The following is a 27,864-nucleotide window of genomic DNA, read 5'->3' on the forward strand; positions in this document are numbered from 1 at the left end:
GAAAGGAAAAGGAAACGATGACGAAATGAATATTAATATTCTACACATCTATACTTAGTTATGCTTTTTTAGAGCAAATATAGCTAGCTGGCTTTCTAACGTCCTTACTGCCCAGCGCGTTCCAACTTCCAAGTGGCTACCTACCCCCTGAGTGTCATAGCTTCCAATTGCGCCCAAACTATTTCGATGGACAATAGTAAGATATATGTCTATAAAGTCTAAAAATATATCTCACATAATTGAGTAGACAATGTATACCTTCTATTTGTCTGCAATGCAACTATGTGCTGACTAAGCTGGTGTTCCTTCCATAAACGCAGCCCTACGAGCTCATGCAACAACTTGAAATCATGACGCGCCATTGAGATAGAATGCAGACAAGAAAATAGTATACATTCACCATGCACTGGAGATCTATTGCTAGCTTGGCTAGACTGCGAATCTCCGGCACGTACATAAGGAGTTTGTCATCGTGCCTCCTTAATACCAGGAAACCTAGGCCCAATGCTCAAGCACATTACAAAATACAACGAGCGAAAAAAGAGCAAAAGCAGCAGTTGTCCTATTCTACAAAGCTTCTTTACTCCGAGGAAAGAATACCGAACCAAACTCACACTGCGAGATGGGCAGATAAACCTGAATATGGGTTTGGGGTTTTGTGGGACGACGAGTCCCAACCAGTCGTGGCGATTGAAGAGTCTCTCAAAGATGACAAGCTGAAGAAAGACAAAACCTGGGGCTTCGTCGTGTTCCGGTGTACGTATAGTGATCAGGATGCATGGGAGGAAATGCTCGATCTCATCTGTAGCCATATGGAGGGCTACCTGATGATGGAGGGCGGGGAAGAATTCTGGAGCCGCCACGAGTTAATTGTCATGGATGACAGGACTCAACTAGACGGCGCTTCATCGCATGTTGTTCGTGACCACTTCAATCGCTTCGTTCAAAACGAAATGGATAAGCTACCTAAGCTACCCCAGTCTGAACGTGAGGAGGAAGAGCTGCTTCGCAAGCATATTGCCAGCGCAACCCGGTACAACTTCTGTCTCTTTGTTGATGATATCTCGCTTGAATCTATGAAGCATATGCCCGAACCTGTGATCAAGTTGCTTTGCAGGGAATGGGATCCGCTCTTTGTTCAGGAGAGGGACTATACTGTCCACCCAAATGTTGAGGACGGGAAGACTGCGGACGAAAAGGAGGATGTCAGCTGGAGGTATATCTACGTTCTTTCTTGTTTTGAATTCTATGACAAGCTCCACGGCCAGGAGAAATGGAAATTACATTACGAGAGGCCACCCTACTGGTCTTGCCAGAACATTGATGAGGTTCCGGGCTTCTGGCGCAGGAAGGACGAAGGTGGGGCTGGTGGTTCGCAAGATTCAGGAAAGCTCTAAGTTCTGCGGCTGCCCCAGTCGATTCTACTGTGAGACTTGCCCAGATTTATGCGGAATAAATTAAGTATACAGGCGTGTGCTACATGTGATAAGCACCCCCCTCCTCAGTGCGGATCACTGTATGACATGTTTACACTTCTTAGAAGCCGCTTGGATGACTGTCTCCTGATACTCTGGCCGTTTCCGAACGAAAATTTCATGGAGTTTGCCGTAGGATCGTTCTGGAGAAAGTGCAAAGTTTTGTCCGGAATTTGTGCTAATGCATGGCTATGCATAATTTATCAAGATGGCGTTGTTATTACATACAGGGCTGGCGTCAAAGTCCCCTTGCCGCGCGCATGGAAAATGTGCGGTATGACTCTAGCTTCGAATGAAGCGAGTCGGAGGAGTAGAGGGAAGGGTCTTGAAAACGTACATATTTTTGTGGAGTCGGGAAGATTTGTTGTTCGTGCTAAATGTATGAAACGTGCGTCCTGGTTGCTGCCGCTTGAGAAATAAAGTGATATGAGACAGTGGTAAACACAGACTATTCAATGATTTGAATGCCCTTTGCTCTGAATTATCAATTCAGATAGAGTAAACTTCACTGAGGTAAAATCTAGTAGAGTGTTCACTATGAATGACATGAAGGTGTTGACAGCACACTTTTAGCTTTTCAGGGGTTATTGTTTACTTCTTGGTGCTTTCATTCAGTTCAGTATGGTTCAGCCAGGATTTATAAACATGACACATAAATACTTATACATGTACATACAAGGGAGTAAAAGTGAGGTCAATCAAAAGGAAACGTTGCTAAGATGCCAAAAAGGTGACAAGTGTTGAAAAATAATATGATGGTGAATATGAGGACAAACAAATAACTTGCTTCAACAACCAATAGGAAAATCCTATGGTAGAATAAGGTGAGAGCATTTGATCAAAAACAGACAGGGTTTCAAAGCAAGATAAAATGTGCTGAGTGAATGGGCAAAAAGTTATTGCTCAAGAAGGGGACGAAGAGGATGGAACGCCTAAATATGATGAATAAAAGGTAAAAGGTAGCATTATGGTAAGCAAACATTTCTCCCCCAGAAATACAAAGGGGCCAGACCACAAACAGTCAAAGAGCAAAAAAGAAAAAAAAAGATCGGTTAAGGTAAAAATATTTCCGATAAATTAGACCCAAGGACACCTCAACTCTACCCTATTGCCCATATTTCCAAGAAAATGCCAAAACAACGTGAGAAAGAGCAAGTATGAGGAAGTACGAGGAAGTATGTGCTGTTCCCCCCAAAAAACAAACAATAGCGGAAATAATAATCCCAAAAAGGACGAAAAACCGGGGCCTGATTTTCTCAATTATGGGTAAGCCGGCAAAAATTGACATAGAACACGAACTACCCGGGTAACCAGTATGAATAATAAAGTACGTTATCCACCCGGATTATATCAAACGGAATGTATTACAGAATGCAGAAATGAGCTTCATGTATGCGACTTCAAGGCATGGTTTCCCTGTATATTGTGAGTTCGGCCACTGGCAGAGTTACCAGTGCCATTGTCCGTGCGCGTTAGTACCGGGGAGCTAGCCGTTGTGCTATTTTTATCAGACTGGGAATCCTTGTCCTTATCGCAGCCCTTGACAAGAATATGTCGCTATGTATACGTTAGTAAAGAAGCTTGGGGATGAGATATAATGATTAGAGAGCAATTTATACCTTTAATGCGTCCTTGCGTGAAAAGCTCTTGGCACAGTGATCACAGGGATAGGGCTTAACTGCCAAATGAATGCGCTTATGCCTTTTCAAGTCGTGGTTTCGCCTGAAACTTTGTGTACATTGGTCGCATCGATACGGTCGATCATCGGGTGGTGGATGTTGCATAAGTCCGTGTATGTGATTTGGGTGTCCACTAAACACGCTACTCATAGCCGCTGCGTGGCCACTGTTGAAAGCTGGTAGGAGGTTTGGTTGTATAGATCCCATAAGCGCTAGCTGAGAATTCGGATGATGTACGTTCGTCATAATTGGTCCGCTCATCGCAGGCAGGGAGTAAGATGGATATGGCCGGCTACTGTACTGGGTTAACTGATGTTGGCCTTCACCCTGCATCTGAGCTTGGATCGGCGAGATCCTTGACGACGGTCCATTGGTGCCAGAGTGGTGAATGGCTGAACTGCCACTACTCTGATATGGCGGGAACGTGGCTTGCTGTGGGGTACTTTGATGTGATCCACTATAAAGTGGGGTAGATGGTAATTTCTGCCCATACGCATCAACGTTGTTCTGCGCTGGTGGAGTGGGCGGCACCGTCGCAGTGGTGGCCTGCGCATTCATCAGAACGTGCGCCATAGCCTGTTGGGGTTGCTGTGTTGTTGGGGATGGGCCAGACGATGTTGATGCACCGGGAATTGGCGTTTGGAAATAGGCACGCTGGTTTATATCGTATGAGGGCGTTAAAGTGTCCGCAGTTGTAGGAGAGTTCGAATTGTTTCGACCTGCATATGATGAGGGTGGTGAAAACCCGCTCCTGGAAGGAAAGGACTGGGGCCAGGGCTGGTTGATCATACCAGTACCAAAACTATTTGACTGTGGCCAGTAGCCCTGAGAATACGAAGGAGCTGTTTGGCTGGACGAAACAGAACTATGGCTCACGTACGCGGAAATCGAACTGGCGTCTGATGAAGTGTTTGATGGAGGGGTTAATAAACTGCCGACTCTCGAGGGCTGTTGCGCGTTAGTGCTTGAAGGGTGTGAATACTTTTGTGATTGCGAAACTTGAGGATGGAGAAGCTCGAAGCCAGGCAAATTGTTTGCAGCTGGTCGTCGAGACGTCAGTGACTGATGTGAATTCAGAGCATCAAGCGCCGTCCCCATTCCGGGCGGCTGAACAGCGAGGGCCGCCACGTTGACGGAAAGGTTTCGCGACGTGCCTGGCTGCCTTGAAAATTCGGAGTCTGGGGTGGGTGTTGGGGGAGCAGTGGTGAGGGGTACTTGCCCCGGTTGGAGTATGGAATAGTCACTGTTAGGCCAATATCGACCTCCAGAAATACCAGAAGTATCCACGGAGGGCAGTTTACTGCTCAGCTGAGGATAGAAAATCGGAGGTAATACTGCACTACACTTTGGATTGGACGCGGCGCTCTCAATAGCAACTCGTACTGGTGCAAGTCGATATTGATGGGAACGAGGCTCCAAGTGCAAGATAAGACTTAGTAGTCGATTGGGTGCAATTTTGCGACCCCGCGGGAGGTGTCAAGCTGCAGGTACCGGAGGTGCAGGTAAGGAGGGGCGTAGAAATGTCGTTAATTAGAGCAACAATTGAGAATGGGCTGAATACGGCGATGGAAGGGTGGACGCTATGAATTCGAGTAATAGTTTACTTGATCGCATCCTAAAGGCAAGTTAGCATTAACACAATGTCTCCAAGTGAGCCAAAATGTCAATCTCGTCCCGAAAAGAATGGGCGACCGAGGGATGGGCTGATGCAGCAAAAGCATGGGAAGTTAGATGCGCCAGCAAGGTTCGCATTCACAGTAGATTTGCAACAGCAATGGGAAATAAAATAAGGTAGATGTGGTGCGAGCTAAATGCACATGCCTGTACCTACTCAAAAATAAGATCTTGGAGATGGCTCGAATCGCGCTGGATGGAAACAGTCGCCACTCGATGGAAAAAACCGGATGAAATTGAACCGTCAGGCAGAAAGATGGGCCTCCACTTATTGTCACAATGAGCTGAGTTAAGTCGACAATGAAGCTAAGGAATTTCACTCGGGAAGTACTATCCCCTCTGGATCGGCGCCAAAATAATTTAAAAATATGAAGATAAATATGTTGGTGATCTTGATAGAGGGATGTGGAGCAGAGGGACGACGATCACTTGAGGTAGCTCGGGCGGCCCCTGGAAGTCCGGGCAGGTATCTCCCTGTCGGGCGGCGCAAAGGGGAATAAGCTCAGTGATCAGAGAGATCAAAAATAATACCCGCCGCAAAAAATGATTCTGTTTTTCTTCCGGCCCTGCGACTAAACTTTTCTCGTCTGCCCGGTTCCGTTCGAATTGTTTATTGTCCCTTTTCCTTTCGCTGTCAAGCTCTCGCGTCGCATATGTTGTACAAGCCTGGCGCGTGTGTAAGGAAGATCGAGTCTATGAAGGTGAAAAGGGGGAAATGGCAAACGATGCAGGATAGAGTGTCACAGCCAGATATCAAGAGAAATTAGAAGCGGAAGAGAGACAAGAAAAAAGAGGAAGGAGGAAAGGGGTGTCAAGGTGGTTTTCTATTTTTCAAATAATTCCGGGGAAATGCGCAACCCGGCCGGAACCCCAAGTGGAAGAAAGCGAGGGTGATTTATTAGTTATTATTATGGAGGACGGATGTAGTAATCAAACAAATAAAGCTTAAGCGGCAAATAATCACAACAATAATAAAAGGTAATAATAAATACCTTAACTCCAAGATGGCCAGAGCCGTTGGTTAAGGCTTCAATGATTATTGGAACCTTGACTGCAAAAGTTGGGCGATCTCCTCTTTGTCAAGCTTTGGGATCTGGGGTTCTCAATCATAATCCATTATTTTTTTTTTTCCAATCAAAGCTCCGGCGCTCAAGACCAAGTTCCTGAGATCAGATCCAGAGCAATCCAGCGAGCAGACATGGGCAAAAATCTTTTGACCATCGCACTAACGTGCCCCTCTCCAGATGACCCGTCATGGAGGGATTTTGGGGTCACGGGAGAGGCTGGATGGGCCTCTCGCCAAATCGAAAGACATCGGGAAGGCACCAGCAAGCGGACCAACACGCGATGAACCTTGACAAGCGTCTTGTCCCTTGGCTAGCCTCTCAAATGGTGGGAATTGGAGAAAATTGGGGCCGCAGCTAACAGTCCCCAAAGCAGCAAGCAAAAAGGATAAAATATTTGACGGATCAGACTCAATTCTCGTTGGCCCGAATGCTGACACGAGCCCGCACGGTGCGGCTGCAATCTGCAACTAGTTCAAAGTGGGACAACATTTGGTCCATTCGAGGATGCTCGTATTATTGTGAGCTGAGGCAAGTTCTGTTTGGCTGAAGCAGAGGCTCTGTCTACTGCAGAGTGGGCTGCTGGACAGGGTTCAGGGTGTCAAGCTAATAAGTCCGATTAGGCTTATGCCAAGGGTCGACCCATGGTCCAGAGTTCAGAAACCTTGATAAGTATTATTGTTGTAAAGAGCCATCCTATCCTCTCTCGCCAGTGACAGCGCCCGTCACAAGCAGCCCGTCAAAAGCAGCCAGGACGCGATCCTCTTTCCAGACATATGGAGCCAGACTTGGGACAAAAAAGGGATAGCATTTATCAATAGCCTTGAAATTTCACCTGGGTTAGTCCTGCATGTGTTAGCGGAATTTGACATTGCCTTCAAGGGTTGTGGATCGATCTGGTGCGAAAAGCACTGGGTGACAGGCGGACCATCAGCTCTGTCGACCGGCTGCTGCCCGCGCTTGGAGCATTTAAGCTTTGGTAGTTTTCGTTCCAGTCAGCCGGGGAGACCAACCACAAAAAACAAATACGAATTATGTCCTGCTGGCAAAGCTGCATGGGTCAAAAACCAGATATGAGGAATCATTGAAACAGGAGGGACCACGGCCGCAGAGTGTGTCGGTGTAGGTCAGTACAGAGTTTACAGTCAGATGAGGTGGAAATAAAGTCGTTGAGGCTCAAAGGGTGTGGTTCTGTTCGCCGTTAATGGATGAAAATAGGGCTAGGGCTTGCGGTTGGGGCTTGTGATGTCTCTGCACACTCACCATCAAACCTCCACCCAAGACATGATCTCTCAAGTGTATTATTTTTAACCACGATTCTGAGTGGTGTTTCAGGCGTCGTGTGGACGCATTGTTCTATTGCGAACAAGCCCAGGACAGTGAATCGATTACCGGAACTGGGGTTGGCGCTCACTTGACGTTGGTGGCAGACTTCCAGGTTAAGGTTGCGCCTCATCCAGCCCTCTATGTGCGCGAATGTATTCATTATTTGCTAACTCATGTATGTACACTAGTAGGTGGACACCTGGGCAGGGTGATACGTTCGGCCTAGCCTGCATCGTCTGCCCTTCCTCCTGCGTGCGAACAGAGAGCAGCGCGCAGCGTTAGTCCAAGGGGAACATCCCGAACTAAGACGAACTAATAACAATCCCTGCTTGCCATGCGATGCGATGGCCTCCACCAAAGTCCGCCGCAATTTGATATTGGGAGAAGACTGATGAGGAGCGGACCTATCCATCTTCTCGGGTTCCAGAATGACGACAACAGCTCCCAGCAGTGTGATCAATACCCATTTTGCGTTTCTTGCACCCCTTCAGCAACCCATTCGTCATGGCAGACAAAGACGATCCGATTGAGTTTGCTAGTTCAATGAAGCATGATAATATATAATAATAATGGAAGAAATCACCCCGCTTCGAACTAGATAATCATACCAAGCCGACGGAAAGTTCACGTTACAGTTCGCTGAGTAGCTACCAAAGGAAGACTGCTTTTACGGCCCAGACTTGGATAGGTAGCAAATTAGCTGGCATCCACTTCTTCAACATTTCTTTGGGCAATTGGTAGAGTCTGGCTCCATGCCAATTGACTTGGGGTGTATAATCCGGTAGCTTTAGGCGGATGCAATTATCTGTGGAAATCAGCGCGCGTGTTTATTGTCCCTCCATTCATATGCCTATACTGACATTCCTGCTCACCATTATTGGCTCGGCCTGACAGGTTTCAACCTCAAAAACTCGTGCTGGTTTTTTCCTCTGTCTACTTCTGAGGTGAACTTCATGTCCTAAATATGGGCTTTCCTTATTACTTAGGATCCCCGTTTAACACGCCCTAATTTGGTACGTGTTATTCTTTTTATTTTATTTTTTTTACTTTTATTGTATCTAGATCTCGTCAGCAAGTGCTCAAACAAAGAATTCGACGCGATTTCAGCAGTGTGACCAGTTCCTCCCCAACCCCACACAAACATGCAGTATTCATTTGTTTTTCACGTACTACGTTGTGCATACTGTGTACTTCCTCCCCTTGAATAATAAAGTATGCACCAAAAGGGACGCCCAATGAAAGGCAATTATAGGGTCTCTGTTTCAGAGATGTGCTTCCAGTGTCTTTTCTTATTGCTGTCTGCGAGACCAAAAAACAGGCTAGCGGAACTTTTTCAGTAATCTCAAACCCAGGTGTACGGATAACTACTGTATGAATGGTCAAGTTTGACAATAGGAACCCTCCAGTCCTTTCCCCGTAATTCAATACGTTAAGCCAGGATGGTATCGGTCGGGAGAGATGGCAGTCCATGTCGATTGCTGGGGGCGGATGAGCTTGTTTTCACATCGCTTGTGCCGGGTGTGGTTGATTGGTCCAACTCCTATTCGCTTACTGAAATAGTTCTTGCAATGCTGAAGGTCAAGTAACTGACTTGCAAATTGCAATTGATGAAGCGTTGAACCAGTATCAACCTCCCTGGTTCGGCTCAGCATCCCACACAAATTTGACCAGCTCCTTGAGCGGCCACAGTGACATACCATACCACTTTTATACCTCACATTGTTGCCCTTCACATAGCCCCCAAAAGTTAAAAAAAAAAAAAAAAAAAAAAAAAAAAAAAAAAAAAAAAAAGCGAGGGTCAAACAAAAAAGCGCATGGAGCTTTCAATTCATCTCATGGAATTGGTTGCCTCGGTGCTAGCCGAGTGATATTTCGAATTACTGCGTAACCGTCTGGGTTCTCGATTAAACCTTGTTTCGGCTCCCCTTCACATGCGACGGAAGAACTTAATTTGGCACTAATAACATTGGGCGAGCAAGCATTCGTTATTACAGCGAATGAGGTCAAGAGTTGGAGAAAAAAAGAAGAAACCCTCCCTTGGCGGAGATCTGTCAATCTCCGTCCGGGCTTTGATTCCCCTTCTAGTTGAACGATGTGGCGACTCGAAACCGGCGTTCTCAGAATTTCATTTGCCTGGAGCATTCCAGGCTGTCGATACGAACTTGCGAAGGCAAATCCCCAAGTCCAGGGCTGGCGTGGGGAATTCATCAGTGTGGAGAAACTATTGCTCCCGTCTACCTCCATCAAGGAAAGCTTCTGGCCGATGTGGCTTCTAACCGCTCGCCACATGTGCGGAGAAAATTGCGGGTGTGGCCTCCCTCGTCTGTGGCCACTGACACAAGGAAGCTAATAAATATCGATCTCCGCTTTCTTCACCGCAATCCAGCTTTTCTGTTCGCCTAATCCAGCAGGCTTGGTTTAAGCATTTCCGTTCCCCATTGGCTTGCTCGTACCTGGCGAGCCAAAGAGATACCAGACCAGTTTCCTGGGTCTGAGAATTTGCGGGAGAACACAAGGAAATATCTGAGGCTTCCGATCTCGCCGCATTTGAGGGGTGTAAGGTCCAATACAGGTGAAGCATTGTAGGCTGTACACAATAAGCGGGGTTGAGGGGCCCAAGGAGGAAAAATACCTACAATAAATAATGGTATTATTACTGTAGACTTGGCCCCAGAGAACCCCTTGAAACTGGTTATCATCATTGCAAGAGTTGAGTTCTTGGTCTGTTTTATCCACTGAAGTAGCCATATTGTTCGAGCATGCATCTGCAAAGCATGCTGAGAAACCTGCCCGGGGCAGATTTGCCTCATAACTCCATCAGTTCAGCGAAATGTTAAAACAGACTTAGAGGCAAACATTGGCATCAAATCATCCCTGTGGACCTCCTGATGATCCTGCTTTTGACCTATCATATCGATCCCATATGTCTTGAGTCCAGAAGTTAACCACATCCCCATGCAGTAGTCTGCATGCAGTGAAGGCAATCGCTCTGCTTGCTTTTACATGCACTTTTGTTTGTGTTGACTTGACTATACTATCATTTGCTGAACTGAAACGCATTGACGACCATTTTCCATGTGTCCAGAGCACGCGGACTTCTACAGAGTCTCCTTGCACCAGAAGTTGATAATTTTCATTCTTCGCAGCCGTAACTACTCTGCGCTAGCCGACTGGGTAAAGGGCAAACTCAAGGATAGCTGTCCAAGGTTCGACTCCATCTTCCGCCTCCGCGAGAGATGGTGGGCGAACCAGAGGAAATGTGAGGAGTAAATAACAAAGAAAAAGGAAAGGGGGGTGAATGTTCCGAAAGGTTGAGCTGCAGGCTGCGGTCCCGTTGACGGATCTCATTTCTTTTTTTTCTATTTCTTTTTCTTTTTCTTTTTTCTTTTTTCCCCCTGCTGTTGCTTTTACTTTTTTTTTTTTTTTAGTGACCACCCTTTGGCTCTTGGGCTCGCTAAAACGATGCTGCTATTCGTTCACACAATGCAGAACTCAAGCCTGACTTTGGAAATAAAACACCCAGACAAAATCGACCCCGTTACGAAGCCAATGGTCTTAATTTGCATTTATTCAGTTCCAATAATATTGAAGAAGTTAACGTCCCTGTGAACATTTGGGCTCCCCTGAGAAAAAGCAAATGTTGACTTGGAAAGAAAATCTAGAGAGAACTAATCTATATAGAGGATGACAAAAAGCAACACCAAGTTCCTTAACTGTATCGCAAAGAACTGACGGCATGTCGAATCTATCAGCTTTGTTTTTTCTGATCCTGTTTTCCCCCAATAATGCATGCAACCTCTCCTTAATTTACCGCATAATGGCTTGGGCTTCTTATGCTGTGATCCCACGTGTTGAATTCCAGCCTCTCCTTTTCGACTACGGAGTATACCACCGTTAATTTTCCCACCCCATCTGTCAAACCAAAAGTTTCATTAGATATCAGCAGGCAGATTCAGCATGACCAGATTATCACTGTTATTAGAGAACCTTTCGTCTCGGTTTTGAGATAAGGACTGATATTTACACCCAGAGCCGGCTATTTACACTAAGAAAAAAACCACTACTTTTTATAGGTTTAGTGTATACACAGTCTTACATCAAGAATTACTAGTGTTTCTAAGCAGATCTTGCAGTCCAGAAGAACTCTATTAATAATAATATTATTACAGCCTATACAGAGTACGGAGGTACAGAGGATTCCTCTCAAAAGTTTTGATGAGCACTAAGAATTTAAGCTGTAGTTAATACTGATACCATTTCTCATTCTCAAGACCCTGAGATTTAGACTAGATTTAGTCAAGCTGTAACTAGCTGTTTATAGGCGCCACAGGCATTTTAACCCCCTTATTAGAAATGGAAATATTTATGCCAGTATACAACAGAGTTACAACTTAAATTCTTATGAATGTTTCTTTCTGTTGGGGGTCCCGCGGTTTATCGGCCCTTCTACCAGCAGTGCGCTGGTGGTGATTGAGCTCTTTTGCCCCATACAGTTTCTCAGCCTTGATTACTAATACAATCAATGTGTGCTGATTGTAATGCTACCTAGTATAAAACACCCATGTGACCTATAAGAGATGTTCAGAGAGATTCAGAAACTGAAGTAAATAAGTAAGTCACACTTAGTTACTAGTATAGATGAGTGTCAGATATGACTGACAGAAGCCAACTGTCTTATAATCTATTCAAAGAACTGCAGACACTGTACGGAGTACCCTGTACGGAGTACACAGAGTACAGACTAGCTAGGAAGAGAGACACTTTGACAACTACATTCAAAAGCTACTTATTTTATATGTAATACCATGTAAACACTAAACCTATAAAAAAGTAGTGTCTCTTGGCCGAGGCGTAAATAGCCCGGGTGTAAATATCAATCCTTCGCAAGATGCTCCCCCAGATCTACAGGGGTATGTGGTTCATGTTAAGTCGTCCACCGACAACCCGTATCTATCGAGGACCCAACCCTTTTTTCCTCAAATGGCAAAACCTATCACCTGTACTGCGTACGAGGTTTTCGAGCGTTTTTGACCTTTGTGCTACTGGCCCTCTTGCTTTAACTTCTGGTATTTTTCCGACGCCCCTGATGATCTGAACCACGTCGTGGGAAAGTCTTTCAAAAAGAGTTGTTAGCCACCTTAACTTAGTTTGCCTCTGCATGGTTCTGTACTAAATATAACCTAGGTCGTTGGAGCTTGTTCCTGACAAACTACTCTGTACTCGGTACGGAGTACAGAGGAGCTTGTTCCTTGTACCAACTAGTTACCCCGTAATATCCAGCCAAAGTTTTGGCGTGCCGTTGTCTCACCGCCGCCGGTGTTCTTAAATCCGTATGCGGAATGAATAGTGCCATGCGCTTTTCAGCGATGCCCACCGAGTTCTACAATTCGAACCAGGCTTCAAAAGCTTGCCCATTCAAATCTCGCCTTTCATTTCCTCTTAGGGATTGAGGCTCTGCGGTCCACATGTTCTGTTCAGCTCTGGGCAGACATGCATGTTGCTCAGCCTGTCGATTTTTTGTTTCCTTTTCTTTTCTTTGCTTTGCTTTTTTGTTTCCTCATCAATCAAGTGATCATGCTGATATGTAGATGAGACAGGAAGAGGATGCAAGCGTCGCACAAGGCGCGGAAACGATGTGCAAATGAGAATGGCACTTCGGCATGCACTTGTGGCTGGGGCTGATCTTAGGCTCCCGCATCCCCATGTTGGTATTCGATTGATCTACCAGCTCACTGTCCCTGCTTCGGGAAGATCTGATAGACTGCATTAAACTGGAGGATCCGTACAAGGGCTGTAGGTATGGAGTGCGCCTGCTCGATGAAGGCCTAATCGGAATACCTCATTGAGACTGTCTCACTGGGTTTTAAAGCCACGAGTTCGTGTTTCTGTCTCATTGGTGATGGGTTTCCAAACCTACCGAAGAATGTGGCATTGGCGCCTCGAGAGGCTGGCTTGGAGGGGCATCCAATGTGAAGGTTTATCTTGGTAATAGGGGGGCAGGAATGTTCCTAAATTCTTCGTTGAAGAAAATTAAAGCTTTTCAGCCGCATCATGGCAAACTTTCAACTGGAACAACGGCGGTTGTTTTAACCTTTGCTTCTATTTTTGGGGAGGAAAATACATGACATTCTGATATCCATGCGTCGACCTCGTTACAAGTTAGTCTCGGGAGAATGGTCAGGTACCTCCTCCACATATCATTTGTTGTGAGACATTGGTAGCACAATGTCAGTTCGCAGAATCCCATTGAATGTCCATGTAGGAACTCGGCCAGCAAATTCCAATCCAATCAGGAATTCCCTTGCATTATTCCTCAAGAGGAAAGCCAACTCACGCCATGTGTATCCGCACCTGTTGTCATCCGGACTTGTCGTGTTCTTTAGCTGCCTGTGATTGTTTTTGGTGCCTCTAGCTTTATGAGGTGGCGGAAGGAAAGCCCACCAAGTGATTCATTACCCCGACGGAGCTAGCGCAACGGCATGTAGGGTGATACACCTATCTATCATTGAGCGAGTTAAATTATCAATGATTTTGACCTCAAAAACAGCGGAAGTACCACTACTATATATAACAGACATCTTGTTCGCATGTCGTAATTAACCAGATCAAAATAGCTGAGCTAGTAGAAGGGGTGAAGCTTTGGGGGTCAAGTTTGGCCATATGCTGTGCGATCAATCGCAAGGGTTGGAGTTGGCATTACTCATAACAGCTGGGTAGTACCGGGTAGAAAGGTGACTTCCGTAGGAAGTAATACTAAAATGAGGCATGCACGAAATTGTATCTGATTCACAACCACTACCTGTGTTAGATACCGACTCTCGACTGCCTTTGCTAACGGATAGTAGATAGTTCAACTATTTAGGGAAGGCTCGACAGGAATCAGTACCAATTACATGACCCAGGTGGATACAGGCTCTAAATAAGCTGACCTTAACATGGAGATAACTTCCATATAATATGGTTGATCAGCAGTCTACATCAGAGTAAATATTCCGAGGAAAGACAACATACGGAGATGTGAAGTGAATTTTCAGATGAAGCGAACCAGATCTATAAGCCAGCTGGATCTCACCAGTGCAGATGCGTTGTTCGTCAGATCAACAGTTCAACTTCGAAGCTGGTTGCCAGAAGCCTTTTCTTCCCCAGTAACAACAGTAAACCAAACTAATTGCAATCATACAGTATAACATTTTCCAGGTAGAGAGCCCTTCATCGATATATCCTTGGATATCAAATATCGATTGATATATGATCTTCTGCGAACACAACTTCGGGGCACACAGGTTCCGCGACCAATTTCAACCGTGGATTCAACAGTTATCTGCACCACTCGACAAAAGACACTCCGAGCACGCTCCAGCTCAAGGCTTGTGTTCACTTGTGTGTCTTTGATGGCTGCAGTCTGAGTAATAATAACTTTGGTAGGAGTAGCTGTTCAGGGGCGAGTCCTTGCAACCAAGTAGATCAGAGGCCTTGGGGAAAGTCAAATACATAATTTTCTCGGAACGTAACCTGAATCAAATACCACCGTTATCAGTCTGGTTTAAAAAGTCAGCATACATATTCTTGTATATATATATGAGAGGGATGAGGCCCAGAACTGCCATTTTCTCTCAATACAGTACCATCATGATTGAAACGAGAGTTCTCGATATTCCGTAGATGCCGTCAAAAGAGTCGTTCAACAACAAACACACCACAACCAATAGCGTAACTATCCATGAAGGCCCCTCGTTTGCTGTTTCACGAGTTTTGGTCCAGGATGAAGGAATGAAGCTCCTTCTCACCCTGGACCTAAGGATCGGGTGGACCAATCCTGACTTTATTCCATCTGATAGGTTTAAGGGGCAACTTACCTTCCCATCCTGGGCTCACATTGAGCCATATTTACTTCCGCCCTAGCGCATGAACAGATGGGCTTGTCGAGGGTTTAGATCCTGGAGCTTGGGCAACGGATCCAAGCCTTGCCAGAGGACGTTGGTCATGATCTAGCTAGGGAGGGAAAGACAAGCCTCAAAGCTTGTCCTGAGTACAGATTCCAAAGTTTGGCGAAGGGAGTGGTGATGAGCATAGGAAAAGTTCCGAGGAGAACGTGGACCTGAGAGGTTCGGCAGTCGCTTGATAATCACCTCCCGCCCGGAAAAGTTCGATCATCCAGGACAGGACAGCAGTTATCGTTGACAAATGCTTTGAACGGTGATTTATTCCCAAACCTTGGGATAGCTCGGAGGGAAGGAGGCGAACCTTATCAAATCGAAAGAAGCTCTCCTCTCTGAAGGCTCTCCGACACCGGCAATTGGATATGTTGCACTTTTACACGTTGCCGATTCGCGAGTTTTTGAACCCTCGAATTAGGCATATCCTTATTCGAGAATGATGGAATCTGTTCCAGGCGCCAGATGGAATTGGTGTAATCATTCTGAGCGGGTGATGGAGTTACAGAAGATATGATAAGTGAGGCTGATAGCCAGAAATTTATATTTTAAATCTCGTGGTCTTAGCGGCCGACTCACACACACAAATATCATATGTGTATTAAGCAACAAATCCTTTGAGCTTTATTTGGTTGGCTTTTGTTCGGAATACTCTTACTATAATACCCAATTTGTCGGATGAGCCTTTTTTAAAACGATCATGCTGTCAATCCACTGATTTACGGGTCAGAAGCAATCATAGCGTTTTTCATGTAGGTTTAAAGATGCCAGGGGGTGTGAGGCCGAAATAGCTTCATTCCCAGAGAGGCGGGGGCTGGATGGAATAGGAGATCAAGGGAGCATGCATACACTGCATACTCATTGCCATGCCATGCTAATGGGAACTTCATGTTCATGCAAATGAAGAACATAACTTTGAATATTTTGAGAATAGAATTCTCCGGTTTGGAACTGTTTGCGTATCGACACGTTCTCCTTTCAAGTTTCATGAATTCCTCCTTGGAACCTCCTTGGGGATGTGGTATATATGTCATATCCCGGGCTGAGTCTAGAGCCGCTGTGCACGGATAACACTTTCAAAAAACGTGGTCCGAATCTACCTTTCCCTTGCCGGCATAAAGGGCCGGTAGTCAGTGTTTCAACGGTGAAATGTGAAATGTGGGATGCTTTAGGCAGTGCGCAAGGAGGTTCTGCATTAATTCGAACCCGCACGGGCTTAGTCCAACAATACCGAGCACCGGCCGAACGGAACGCAAAGCCACTGGAGTGAGGGTGAGGTAGCATTAGGAGAGATGAAGCCATGCCCCAAGACCCTTGTGCATAGTCGGGGGATAGCACGTTTCACTCTGAGGAGGAATATATGTATAGCACACGGCGCGAGGACCGGACACAAGAGACAATTTCGAAATAGGGAACACTTCAGGTTTGGGGTCACCAAAGAAGGAAACGTGTAGCGTTTGATATCAACAAACAAAGAACCCCCAAGGTTTCTTGTTTCCGCGCCACGCAACAACTTCCGAGGCGGGAGCGCAAAAAACACCCCACTACTACTTAAGTTAGTTCAGGCACAATCGAAAGCATCAACATCAAAAACACTACCACGTGTTAAGAAACCACTCCTGTTATTTTGCAGTTTGCCCTTTTTTTTTTTTTTTTTTTTTTTTTTCATGAGACCACAGCCATTTCTAGCTCTCCTTCGAACCCCTCTGTCTAGAGCTCCAGTGCTGTCACCAAAGCTTTCCTATTACACTCCATTTAGAGGAAATCGATATTCCCGCTCCGCCGCAGATATGTCGAAATATAGCAAGGCCTGCTGCTCGTAAGTGAAGTGCTGTGTCCATTGGCCGTTGGTACAAAGCTTTACTAATCGCATTGGTGCCCTGTAGAATCCCTCCCATTGTCTCGAAAGGCTACGAGGAGAAGGGAAAGTATATTACCATAAATGGCATGAAAACATGTAAGTCCTCCGTCTTGTAAATCCCCTATATTCTCTTATGAACTAGCCTGAACTCCTCACCCTTGCCTGATCTTCATATTAATGACATGTTCACAGACGTCACTGGCCCTGAAAATGCTACAGAAGCCATCCTCGTTATTTTCGGTACTTGAAACCCCCACCGTAAAACAAATTCACACCGTCCCGCCGTTGACAGCCTTAAACTTTCCCAGACATCTTCGGCTTCTTCTCACAGACTCTTCAGGGTGCCGATATAATGGCCACCTCTGACCCGAACCGCAAGTACCGCGTCTTCATGCCTGATCTCTTCGATGGCAGCCCAGCCGACATTTCTTGGTACCCTCCCGCAACCGAAGAACACAAGAAGAACCTGCATGACTTTTTCCAAATCAAGGCTGCCCCGCCAGGAATACTCTCACGAATCCCTGGCGTGGTCGAAGAAGCCAACAAGCTCGCCGACGGAGGAAAATTCAAAGCCTGGGCTATCCTTGGCTACTGCTGGGGCGGGAAGATCGCCACTCTGGCTTCGATGGAGAACACCCTTTTCAAAGCCGCCGTTCAGTGCCATCCCGCCATGCTTGATCCAAATGATGCGCCCAAGGTCACTATCCCAATGGTATTGTTGGCTTCCATGGACGAGGACGTCGACGAGGTCAAGGCCTTCAAGCATAACCTCAAGGTCCCCAACCATATCGAGACGTGGAGCACACAGATCCACGGCTGGATGGCGGCCAGAGGAGATTTGGACAATCCAGAAGTTCGAAAGGAGTATGAAAATGGATATAAGACAGTGCTGGGCTTCCTCAACGAGCATATGTAGGTTGCCTGGCTTTTAAAACAAATACTCGGTTGACGGACGAGAGTTTTATTACTTCCATCTCCAGAAGATGAAGAAAAATTAATATCCCGTCTCCAATTTTTTTTTGTCAAATGAACAAAGAGGGAAAAAAAAAATAAAAAAAATAAAAAAAATAAAAAAAAGAATGAGGGAAGAAGACACAATTTAATGGGAAAAAAGGTTATTGAAGGGGGATAAAACCGCTAATTCAACCGACAAATATGTCAACTCGACGTCTAAAATCTAAAACTGTCCAAATATCAATTTCAATAATCAGCCATCAAACCCAAAACAAACCCGCTCCCGTTCGAATTTTTTACCCTGATATCGAAATTTACATCCGAAGGCATAAAAGAAAGGAACGGCAAAAGAGGAGGGGAACGGGGAACATCGGGGAAAAAAAATGAAAAGGAAGGGAGGGTGCTGCCGATGTCCTGGGCATGGGTTCATCGTTTGCAAATTTCTTGTCGATTTCCACTCCGGCCTTCCCCTAGCTTCTTGTCTGTCCTTGATTGATTTTTTGCTTGCTTCGTATCTTCTTTTATTCCCTAATTTGAAAGCGGATTGTGCTCCCCAGCTTTGCTTTCCTTCATTCCGTCATTTGAAGTGTGTCCCGATGCTGAATGGAATGGCTATAATTAGCGAATGTAATTCACGTTGAAATGCAATGAAGGTAATTGCCACAGCTTCGACTTTTGAAACATAGATTTTTTATATTGTTTCACTCGCCTTTCGGGACGGGGATGGGATTAGTATGAACATTGAATCAGAATGGATGAGCTCAATTTGAACTTGCCGAGTTACAGAAGGGTAGAGGAGATATAACTAACTATTTTAATGTTTCACTGCTGGGTTGGTTTTTGTAGAAAGGATATCCAGTTAAAGCTGTAATGCAATTTGAGTTCGAAGACCTGGTGGATAAATGTCTGGGTTACTGCGCGTAGGCCCAACGAATCAACCCCATTTTTCCAAATGAAGAAGAGAATAAATAAAATCGACTAAATAAGATCGAATAGAACAAATGGCATCAATCAGATAACTGTAAATCAATGTCGTCGTAAGCCTTTCCACAAGGATTCCGCAGTGGCCCAACGTCGGTCTTGGGCCTTCGTTCCAACCGCCTGCTAATGTCCAAACAACCGTCTTTCAGGCTGCGGATTTAAGAGGAAAGGACATTTGGGTAGAACTTCGGGCGATAAGTCGAACATCTACCAATCAACTAGTCAAGCAAATTCAACAAGGATAATCAAAGCATTTCTCTCCGCGATACGCTCTCCAAGGGTAACAAGCCCCCCCCCCCCCCTGGCGTGTAGGGGTTCCTGTGAGAAACAGTCAATTCACATACGGAAACCACTCGACATACAATTCACTACTCCAAAATCACAATCTCCTAGAGTCATGTTCAATGATGATCACTTCTCCCGTTGCTGTGCGGCTAGTAGGAACACCCCCATGCTATAACCTTGGATAACTGGCTCGCGAATGCAAGCCAGTTAAATGGTCCTGTGTGCCAGCCTAACAGCCGGTTGCTCCTAACAAGACAGGGGTTCATGCTTCTCCACCGGGGTCAGGTTTCTGGGGTCGTGGATGGTGTTTGGTCTGTTTTCCTGCGCGGCGTTTCGCAAAACCTGAAAGGCATAATGGGCTGCATGTTGCATGTCGCATGTTGCTGTTGGCTTGTATAGTTACCTCGGGATTATCGAATGAGAAACGCACATATCTCTCCCTTTTCAATGTTAGAATGTGGCTAGGATAGAAAAAGCCCATGGAGTGAAATATGGAGGAAAGGGCAGATCGACTGGCCACAGGGGAAAGTGCTGACTTTTAAATTGAACTGGAGTGGTACCGCAAGAGAATTGAAAGCCCTACAGCAACGCTCGGGGTAAATTCGAAATGCGCATTCTTGCGGTGAGAAATCATGCCATATATCAGTCGCTCTCGTGATGCATTTTTAAACCGAAATTGGACGCTATTGAGTGACTGGTATTTGGTCTTCCATCCCAGGCTAACCTGACATGATGGCCCTATCTCCAAAACCCTCCACTAATTACTTTTTTCCATTAAAAAGTAAAAGTCACGACTCCGTAAAGGATTTGGTCCGAAAGGATATGGGTTGGGGACTGGCGTACGCTTTGCCTCCGTGCATCGTTATTTGTGGATGTTCCTTTTCAATGTTGATAGCGAATCATATACCACTAATTGGTGCATCCAATTTCTGTACTGCTTGCTTTGTCTAGTTAATGCGATGCGTTGACAACTTTGAAGATTGAGAAAAGGATATGAGAAAAATAGATAATCAATGCAAGGCCCCCCTCCTCGTAGAGCAAATCTATGAAGGGCGTTCTGGCCCTTCCGTTTTGTGTGTCCAGAGTTGATAGGTTCGAAGACTCACTTTTTCATCGCTGCACTCGGAAAACAAATACCATGATTCACTCATTGTTATGCAAGCAAAACAGGAATATGCTAGCTTTAGCTAGCGGCACAAAGCACAAATTATAAGATACGATTTTGACATTAGGTGTATTGTTTTCCCCAATCCAGTCAGTTAGGAGTTCAATGCTGCTATTGGGCTGCATGTATGTCCTCTTACTCCTATAAAGCGTTGACATTAGCGTTGACATTAGCGATGTTCATCACAGATCCAACAGTTTTCTGGATATGAATACGTACATGTGTACTAGAGTTCTCTTGGAGTAACTTTGCGCTGGCTTGGAATATGCTGCAGTCCATCAAATGGTGGAAGGCATTCTTTTGGATAATGGAATGCTTGCCGGACTCTTTCATATTTCTTCTGTGAATGTACTCCGTACATGTACAGTACATACAATCAGTTTTGTTTGTTTTCCGGGGCTGTGGACCAGTGCTTCTACCTTTAATTGGCACACCACGATACAGATTAGATTTGTTCGAAAGACAGAGGTCGGTATCTGTCGAGTCGGAGTCCTTCATCCACAGATCTTTGAGTTCTGGGCCAATTTGGGTCGTGAATGTCGGGTCAGAATTGAATAACATGTTTCCTGCCACAAGATGAAGCAGGAACAAAATGCAAATGCCCCAGACTTGCTCTTCTGCAGCACCGGCTGCAGCTGCTCTCCTTTGTCTTTAGCGCGTTTTTGGGCTTCCTTTCGGCTTACGTTGCCACCGGGTGGATGCAGGGACCCATGGCTCAAACTGGTGGTGAACGACATTGCATGCCGCTAAAGAGGCTCTGATCCTTAATTAAACCTTCAACCTCCGTGGATGGCGTGCGGATGCCGCCATGGTGGTTAGGCCCCTTCCCCATGCATTTCACAGCCTTTGTGATAGACTGGGTGTTATCTGAGACTTTCTTGCCAGTCGCACCAAAAATAGAGGAATTTCGAGCAAACTACTCCGTACGGAGTAGACCAGAAACGAATGGAGGTCTCTCGAGGAAACCGAGGTCAACTCTCATCTCACAGATACAGCCATTGATGCATCAGCGCTACAGCTCTACGGATTGATCTTTTGTGTGTTGGATTGCGAAGAAAAAGCAACAAGCTAGGTCAAAACAATGTCATTGCAATCGCCCTACTGCCAACATGAATGAGGGTCAAACCTGTCATCCTTTCCTCTCCTTTCCTCTGAGAGCTGTCGCTTTTATTATCAAGGTCAGAAAAGTTGGGGGCTGTTGGCTTCAAGCACCCCTATATTTCACTCATTATGGTGCTAGTAGTGTCAGTTTCAGTGCGGCAGCCTTAAAGCTCGCGCCCAATTGGCCAACGTATCTATCTAAGGTTTTGGGGTTTTGCGCTTCCCCCAAGCTTGGTAGTTGGAGCTTGTGGCTTGACGCTAACGTGCTAACACTCGAGACTTGAAGATGCGTAGGGTGTTGCTGGGACGGTGCGTACTATGCGCAAAAGGTCCAAATGGTGTTCCTCAGCTCTGATCAGCTCCATTCTCGTGAAGATCCATGGATTGAACCTGCAGATACCACAACGCGACTGCAATGGAAGTTATCAAGCACTGGTTTTCCAAGCATTAGGGCCATTTATTTATCCTGGGTTTGAACAGCTTATTTTGGCTCAATTGATTACCTGCTGCGCTGAGCGGCGGTCGTTCTCTTCAGTGGAATGCCATTATTGCTCGAAGGAACTCGCTTGCCATGATTAATTAAGATTATTATTGGGTTTTGTTTCAGTCGAAGAATTGGCCTTGTTCGAGTCGATCATCCGGCTAGTCTGTTCCAGTCTGGCCAGTTGGCCATTTGGCATATTTACGAGGCCTTATCGGGGGAAGACCAGCGTCTTAGCCTCTTAGGACGTCTTTTAGTGGAATCCAGAGCATTTGATGCACATTTGGTATCTCCATTTTCGGGTTTGGGGAAGTCCTGGATATCTTAACTAAGCGATAATTACAGTCTGTCCCACGCAGCGAGATTGGCGATTGGCCGAGTGTTTGCAAATTTTGTTTCACAAATATATCATCCAACAACAACCCCTCTTCTGCGCGAGTTTTGCACTTCTCGCAGGCCAATAATGCCATCGCAGAACAAGAACCTTGCCTTGAGCATGTGCTTGGCGTGTTCACGCTTCTCGCGCTTGCGAATTTTGCAGGTGGTGGCCTTGGCCGTGTAACATTGATACACCCATGACAACAGACTTATCCGCCGAAGCATCACAGATCAACAGCTCAACCTCGATGCCTGAGCCTGATAGGACGCCGACAGCTGGCGCGCGGTCAGCAATTGCCCGTTGTGCATCTTTTGCAATCAGGAATTGAGTTTTCGCTTGTTATTTGAGATGTGTTCGAATGGGATTTCAAAACTTAGCAACACCCAATTGCGACTGAGAAATTAGTCGGATCCATGCTTATTCTTGTTGTGGATTGTGGAATGGATAATGGAGACGCGCTGTCCCGGCATCGAAATAATCATATCCACAGGCACCTTCCAGCCCTCTAGTCTGATCTGTCGGCGGTTTCTCCTCGTTGGCTTGTTATGAAGCTTTTTCTGGGCCCGAGGTAGCTGTTGCTAGGGCCCTGCAGCGAAGTGTGAAGCTGGGTCAGAACCCAACAACCAACACGCGCGGTGTGGATTTGTTCAACCCCTGCCTAGTACCGCCCTGCTCCACTCAAGCGACAATGGATTCACACGGAGATTGTGCTGGCTGGGTACCGAATTGTCGTAATCGACTAGGTTCCTGCGTTTGGACACCTTGCCCGGGCGCTGTCAGATACGACACGCCCATCAGCAGCCTCTTTTTACAAAACTTAAAAAAGGTAGAATGCCCATCTCCTCCAGTTGTTGAATAACAACGATGGGATTTATTTTTGCGGCTGCTGCCATTGCTCACGAAAGTGTTCTTAGGATCAAATGGTTCTCCGCTGACGGATCCGACACTACGACTACTTCTAGTTGGAGTGGTCAGGGGCACCTTTACACGAAAGTTTCCCTTTAACGGCTGTAGATATGCCTTCGTCCGTTTGAGAGTTGAGGAGGGACGAGAAAAAAAAAAAAGAAAAAGAAAAGAAAAAAGAGGCAATAGGGAAGCGACAACGAAAAGGAGAGGAACAGAATGCTCTTTCTCCTCACTAGTGAGTATTCCTCATCTCGCAGTATCATAATTCAAATGTCCTCGTTTGCCGCTTTAGTCCGTACTTGGTACTCGTGTCCCTTGCTGGCTTTTCTTTCTTATTTATTTCCTGACTTCCTAGGTGGTCCCGCGGTTTCATACTTTTGTGGGGAGCTGCCAAAGCAGACCAGTTTCGTGGATACATCCGGTGGCTTGAGAATTGATCATCTCTTCTTCTCCGGCTACGGACCTAACTTTGGTTCTTAACGTGGTAGCTCCTCATTTATGCAAGAGCAGAAAACTCTTGGGCGTTTCACCCCTCGATTAGCTTCACTTAAATTCATCCTTTGATGGGGTTTTCATGCTCCTGGTTCCATTGACCTTCCCCTCATTCGTTCGGGAGGGTCTCTTCTCATATATTTCCTACTTGTTGTTTGTTTTTTACTCTTTTAATATCCTTGCCTTTTAGATCGATCTCTAAAATCTTCTTGTCACGATTCTCCGCCGCGACTTCTCCGAGCATCGTAACCTTCGCTGTATCGTCCGCGGGGTAAGGACGCTGTCGTGGGTAATGTATCGGGCAGTTTAGCCATTTATTGCTCACAATCGCGCATTCTCCTCCCTGAGAATCTCGCTGTGGCGCGATCCTGTGGCGCGTAGAAAGGCGGGCTTTATACTTCTTGGGGATGGAAGTAGACCCTAGTCAGCACTCTAATATCTTTCTACTTCGCCCGCATATAGTCTTCGAGTTCTCAGTTCGTCAACGATTTAAGTCGATTAATTGATGGACTACAACATTCGTGATACTACTGGGCCCTATCAACCTGGAGAGCTATGTATGGGGATGCCTACTGATCAGCACTTCAAAGAAACGAGTCAAGGCCTGACCATGGATGCCACGGCGGGATCAGCCGCTGACAAAAAGCGCAATAAACTGGGCTACCATAGAACATCAGTTGCATGCGGTAAGCCGTTCATTCAGTATACATATTGGAGGGTCCGATTTTATGCACACTAGAGTCTTGACATGATGCACCCGATACTTGCTGTTTCTCCCTTATGATTCTGATGCTCATACTTGGTTTCTAACCGTTGTGGGTGCAGTACATTGTAGGAGAAGGAAAATTCGATGCTTACTTGCCTCCGACGATACGCGATGCGAAAACTGCATTCGGTTGAAGAAAGAGTGTCATTTTTTCCCAGTGGATCAACAACCACCTGTAGAACCGAAACGGTCTCGCGCAGGGTCGAAAGCTGGGACCACATCAACCGAAGCATCGATAACCTCGTCACCGCCAGCGCTGGTAGGCGGAGGACTTATGGACCAAACGGATTCATACTTCCAGTACGCACCAATGTCGATAAATTCAGGGCAAGATATCTCCCCGTTTGAGCCCGGCCCGTACACCGCGACCCCCATGTCGAATTTCAGTCCAGGTTCGTCCGATGCTCGGTGCATTTATTAACCCAGTGATTAACTTCTTAATAGATCCTCTAAACACACACGATTTAAGCGCTGTCCAACCTGTAAGCCAACCTGTACCGTGGGACGGTTCTTCATATTTTGATCAAAACCTCCCCAGTGCAATGGCGAAGTCGCAAATGACTACCCCAACGAATACCCTGTGGAATCATATCCCACCAGTTGCACCTCTTTCCACGGCCCCATCCATTCCCGGGACTCCTCTCACTCCTGGCATTCTTCCATCAACCGGTGACCCAACAGCATTCGGTATGACCGACAGCTCTGTTTGGCCCGCACAGCCCACGAGATCCGTAACTCTCGCCTCGGGTAATCTGGCACAGTACCAAAACCAGTATCAGCAACAAATACCACCGGAATTTAAACGTCGAATGACTGCCCCCGGGGAAACATATGCCCGCCCAACGAATACTTCAGTGCCGGAATTACCATCATCGACTGCCCCTGTTTCTTATACGCAAACACAATCCTCAGTAGGCTATTCCTCGTGGGAAGCATACCAGGGGCAACCAACAGTACCTGCAAATCCTAATCAACCAGTTATTGGGTCAACACCCTATGGGCTAGGCGGATGGTACGCAGCTGACCCCCAGCAGTACGCAAGGATGAAACAGGATGAATATCACAATCCGTGAACCCTGCCTGACCAAAACACCGTCTGATGCCGTGCTACAATATATACGCAGAGGTCTAAAAGAAAGCAGAACTCACCGTACTAGACTTACTGTCATAAAACTGGTGGTATGGCTTCCTAGGCTACTCAGAATCGGGGAGAGGAGATGGAATCCTTTCCCTGCTCTTGATCTGTTTACGCTGGATTTTTAGGAAATTATGCCACTTTGCGCCAAACTTTTGCACTTTCTGTAGTCGATTTTGGAATACTCTAGTGGCTGGCGCAAAAACATCGAATATCATAGGGAGTAAAAGGACATGAAAACGAAGATTTCTAACTGGATAGAGCAAAACGGTTCCCACATTCCGAATGTCGCTTTTGTTGTCCTTGTTCCCTATTACGACCAACGAGGTGTTTTTATATTCTGCCTAGCGGACTCTCCGCTTTTCTTTTGGGTTCAATCTTTTTCCGCCAGACGATTTTAATGATATGCGGGCACATTCAATGACTCCAGCGATTTCAGCCTCGAGGATGAATAAGAATTATCTTTCCATTCCGCAACACTGTCCTTTATTCCTTCATCCGATCTTTGGACTCCGATACCCTTTCGCTTCCCGCTTGTGGCATTACAATTACGAATCCGAGCCTATTATGAGGGAGAATTTGTGATAGTCGTTGTGCGGCTTACTGGCGAGATACCTCTCCTAAGCAATGTGTCTCCAGGCCCTTTGCAGTACCCTATATCGGCCTTATATGGCGTATGACCAGATGCTTCTGACTATCTCCCCTCAGCAGCTGGTGAGAAATTCTATTGATCATACACGCGCCGCCGCCTCCACCTTGCTAGTTTTCGTCGAACACACATGCTGCTCTTTTCTGGCGATGGATTGGATGGCACTAACCAATTTCCAATGTTGATTTATTCCCCTCCCCGTTTTCCAATTTCTATGATATCCTATCCCCTTTCCGTTTTGTTTCCTTGAGCCGACTGTCGCCTTCTCTCAATCACCACTCTGATGACATTATCACACGCCGATTGCCTTTTGCTAGACTCCAATTGGAAGCAGCACCTGCTCCCCCTCTCCCCCTCCGCGACATACATCCGATTCTTCTTTATTCACAATATCCTTCCTCGCGTTGACATAGTATCATTTACTGGGCTGGCCCTACTGGAGAACTCATATGAAAGAAGATTTAGCAGCTCTTTCCTCTTCATCATCTCCTTCTATCTTTATACTTTACTTCTTCCACCGTCCTATATTTTATGTTGGGCCTCCTTTTTCTCTCCACTTTATTCCCCCTTTTATCTTTCCCTTTTTTCTTTTCTTTCCGAACCTTCTTGTATTTCCCTCTCTGATCTCTGCATATACTGTTTAGATTGACATGTTACTGGTAGATATATCTCAAGAAAATAAGGCGCGCGTGTGACTTTTATAGCTAACGGATGGCAAAAAATGATTACAATTGGATTATTTACAGGGAATTTGAAATACCAGAGGATTTCTTTTTCTGATTATATGTCGTGCTTGTATGAGTATGAATGTAACTTGTTTTTATCATCCTGTTATAATCTTTAAGAAACATTTTATTAAATCTTGGGTATAGTGATAAAATATTTGCTTGCTAAACTTCTTCTGATATGCAGGTAGAGATTAGCCCGGCTTGTAACCATTGAATCAATCAGCGTGGCCATAGTCTCCTGAACATTGCATGTTGAGCTACATGAAATTGAACTATTATTACCGAGCGTTGGTGGTTGCAAGTAACTTAAGGTTTCATAAGGTTTTTAAGGTTGTGGGTCCTTCCTTCCCCCTCCCACTGGTTCACGGGCCAACTCAGCTCAACCACATCCCCTTCCCGTCCCCCGTACCAAACTCCGGTGCACAGGTATGAATACCCGTCGGGTACGTTTCATTCCCCCCTTCCCGTCTGTCCATGTCTTGCCATTCTTTTGTCCCCCATCTGTCCTACTCACCCCTGAGTTATCCGTCTGGCCGGTCGCGGGTAGACCATGGTTTGAATCCTTTGTCAATGCATCACTCGCTCCTCGCGCCTAACTTAGAAAGGGACCGCGATGCCACAATGCACATACCCCGCCGCTCTGCCTGCTTGCATTCGCACACTGGTAGATAATCTTTGTTACTGGGTTGGAAGATAAGAATAAGATGTAGTGGAAGAGCGGGAGGTGGCAGGAGCGTTTGAGATCTGGAAGCCCGTCTCCTCCCCCCTCTTTCTGCCCATCCTGCATAGGTTGCATGATATTATTGCTCATATTAAATAGTGAGGTGTG

General features: G+C 46.0%; 7 protein-coding genes across 12 annotated transcripts; 4 read left to right on the forward strand and 3 right to left on the reverse strand.

Moving 5' to 3' along the window:
* The first annotated feature begins 245 nt into the window (after positions 1 to 245).
* Positions 246 to 2,217, forward strand: BDCG_06829 (uncharacterized protein). The gene has a single exon (XM_045422583.1). It carries the CDS (start codon positions 402 to 404, stop codon positions 1,395 to 1,397), a length of 996 nt encoding a protein of 331 aa, XP_045278192.1. The 5' UTR covers positions 246 to 401; the 3' UTR covers positions 1,398 to 2,217.
* BDCG_06830 (C2H2 finger domain-containing protein) lies at positions 1,837 to 7,052 on the reverse strand. Of its 3 annotated transcripts, none has more exons than XM_045422586.1 (4): positions 4,986 to 7,052; positions 4,137 to 4,769; positions 3,095 to 4,053; positions 1,837 to 3,032 (listed from the first exon to the last, which is right to left on the reverse strand). In XM_045422586.1, exons 3-4 carry the CDS (start codon positions 3,941 to 3,943, stop codon positions 2,862 to 2,864), a joined length of 1,020 nt encoding a protein of 339 aa, XP_045281853.1. In that variant the 5' UTR covers positions 3,944 to 4,053; positions 4,137 to 4,769; positions 4,986 to 7,052; the 3' UTR covers positions 1,837 to 2,861. The 3 variants fall into 3 exon arrangements, with proteins under 3 accessions (XP_045281853.1, XP_045281852.1, XP_045278193.1); XM_045422585.1 differs by having other exon boundaries at positions 3,095 to 3,873; positions 3,946 to 4,769; XM_045422584.1 differs by having other exon boundaries at positions 3,095 to 4,769; positions 4,976 to 7,052.
* Positions 7,053 to 8,321: 1,269 nt separating this feature from the next.
* On the reverse strand, positions 8,322 to 8,957 carry BDCG_17395 (uncharacterized protein). The gene has a single exon (XM_045426526.1). It carries the CDS (start codon positions 8,916 to 8,918, stop codon positions 8,640 to 8,642), a length of 279 nt encoding a protein of 92 aa, XP_045281854.1. The 5' UTR covers positions 8,919 to 8,957; the 3' UTR covers positions 8,322 to 8,639.
* A 302-nt stretch (positions 8,958 to 9,259) lies between these two features.
* BDCG_06831 (uncharacterized protein) lies at positions 9,260 to 10,551 on the forward strand. The gene is made up of 2 exons (XM_045422587.1): positions 9,260 to 9,525; positions 10,323 to 10,551. Exons 1-2 carry the CDS (start codon positions 9,311 to 9,313, stop codon positions 10,486 to 10,488), a joined length of 381 nt encoding a protein of 126 aa, XP_045278194.1. The 5' UTR covers positions 9,260 to 9,310; the 3' UTR covers positions 10,489 to 10,551.
* Positions 10,552 to 16,229: 5,678 nt separating this feature from the next.
* Positions 16,230 to 19,212, forward strand: BDCG_06833 (dienelactone hydrolase). Its single transcript, XM_045422588.1, has 4 exons — positions 16,230 to 16,971; positions 17,039 to 17,109; positions 17,206 to 17,253; positions 17,322 to 19,212. Exons 1-4 carry the CDS (start codon positions 16,820 to 16,822, stop codon positions 17,927 to 17,929), a joined length of 879 nt encoding a protein of 292 aa, XP_045278195.1. The 5' UTR covers positions 16,230 to 16,819; the 3' UTR covers positions 17,930 to 19,212.
* A 1,321-nt stretch (positions 19,213 to 20,533) lies between these two features.
* BDCG_06834 (uncharacterized protein) lies at positions 20,534 to 21,110 on the reverse strand (the record flags this gene model as incomplete). The annotated part of the gene is made up of 3 exons (XM_045422589.1): positions 20,534 to 20,539; positions 20,618 to 21,041; positions 21,082 to 21,110. The coding sequence occupies 3 exons, from the start codon at positions 21,108 to 21,110 to the stop codon at positions 20,534 to 20,536; spliced, it is 459 nt and encodes a 152-aa protein (XP_045278196.1).
* Positions 21,111 to 22,261: 1,151 nt separating this feature from the next.
* Positions 22,262 to 27,200, forward strand: BDCG_06836 (C6 finger domain-containing protein). Of its 4 annotated transcripts, none has more exons than XM_045422591.1 (4): positions 22,262 to 23,500; positions 23,621 to 24,443; positions 24,583 to 24,915; positions 24,968 to 27,200. In XM_045422591.1, the coding sequence occupies exons 2-4, from the start codon at positions 24,263 to 24,265 to the stop codon at positions 25,594 to 25,596; spliced, it is 1,143 nt and encodes a 380-aa protein (XP_045281857.1). In that variant the 5' UTR covers positions 22,262 to 23,500; positions 23,621 to 24,262; the 3' UTR covers positions 25,597 to 27,200. The 4 variants fall into 4 exon arrangements, with proteins under 4 accessions (XP_045281857.1, XP_045281855.1, XP_045281856.1 ...); XM_045422593.1 differs by having other exon boundaries at positions 22,282 to 24,180; positions 24,348 to 24,443; XM_045422592.1 differs by having other exon boundaries at positions 22,875 to 23,500; positions 23,948 to 24,443; positions 24,968 to 27,158.
* Positions 27,201 to 27,864: the final 664 nt, after the last annotated feature.

This window comes from Blastomyces dermatitidis (genome assembly GCF_000003525.1).
Source record: "Blastomyces dermatitidis ER-3 genomic scaffold supercont1.7, whole genome shotgun sequence".
Taxonomy (NCBI): Eukaryota; Fungi; Ascomycota; class Eurotiomycetes; order Onygenales; family Ajellomycetaceae; genus Blastomyces; species Blastomyces dermatitidis.

Excerpts from the sequence above, each read along its gene's own strand:
- BDCG_06829 (XM_045422583.1), top strand. The coding sequence starts at position 402 with ATGCACTGGAGATCTATTGCTAGCTTGGCTAGACTGCGAATCTCCGGC.
- BDCG_06830 (XM_045422584.1), bottom strand. The coding sequence starts at position 4,252 with ATGGGGACGGCGCTTGATGCTCTGAATTCACATCAGTCACTGACGTCT. Across the intron at positions 3,033-3,094 it reads CACGCAAGGACGCATTAAAG|CGACATATTCTTGTCAAGGG; the intron begins GTATAAATTGCT and ends ACGTATACATAG.
- BDCG_17395 (XM_045426526.1), bottom strand. The coding sequence starts at position 8,918 with ATGGTATGTCACTGTGGCCGCTCAAGGAGCTGGTCAAATTTGTGTGGG.
- BDCG_06831 (XM_045422587.1), top strand. The coding sequence starts at position 9,311 with ATGTGGCGACTCGAAACCGGCGTTCTCAGAATTTCATTTGCCTGGAGC. Across the intron at positions 9,526-10,322 it reads ATGTGCGGAGAAAATTGCGG|AGTCTCCTTGCACCAGAAGT; the intron begins GTGTGGCCTCCC and ends GGACTTCTACAG.
- BDCG_06833 (XM_045422588.1), top strand. The coding sequence starts at position 16,820 with ATGAGACCACAGCCATTTCTAGCTCTCCTTCGAACCCCTCTGTCTAGA. Across the intron at positions 16,972-17,038 it reads TATAGCAAGGCCTGCTGCTC|AATCCCTCCCATTGTCTCGA; the intron begins GTAAGTGAAGTG and ends GGTGCCCTGTAG. Across the intron at positions 17,254-17,321 it reads AGCCATCCTCGTTATTTTCG|ACATCTTCGGCTTCTTCTCA; the intron begins GTACTTGAAACC and ends AAACTTTCCCAG.
- BDCG_06836 (XM_045422591.1), top strand. The coding sequence starts at position 24,263 with ATGGACTACAACATTCGTGATACTACTGGGCCCTATCAACCTGGAGAG. Across the intron at positions 24,444-24,582 it reads TAGAACATCAGTTGCATGCG|TACATTGTAGGAGAAGGAAA; the intron begins GTAAGCCGTTCA and ends TTGTGGGTGCAG. Across the intron at positions 24,916-24,967 it reads CATGTCGAATTTCAGTCCAG|ATCCTCTAAACACACACGAT; the intron begins GTTCGTCCGATG and ends ACTTCTTAATAG.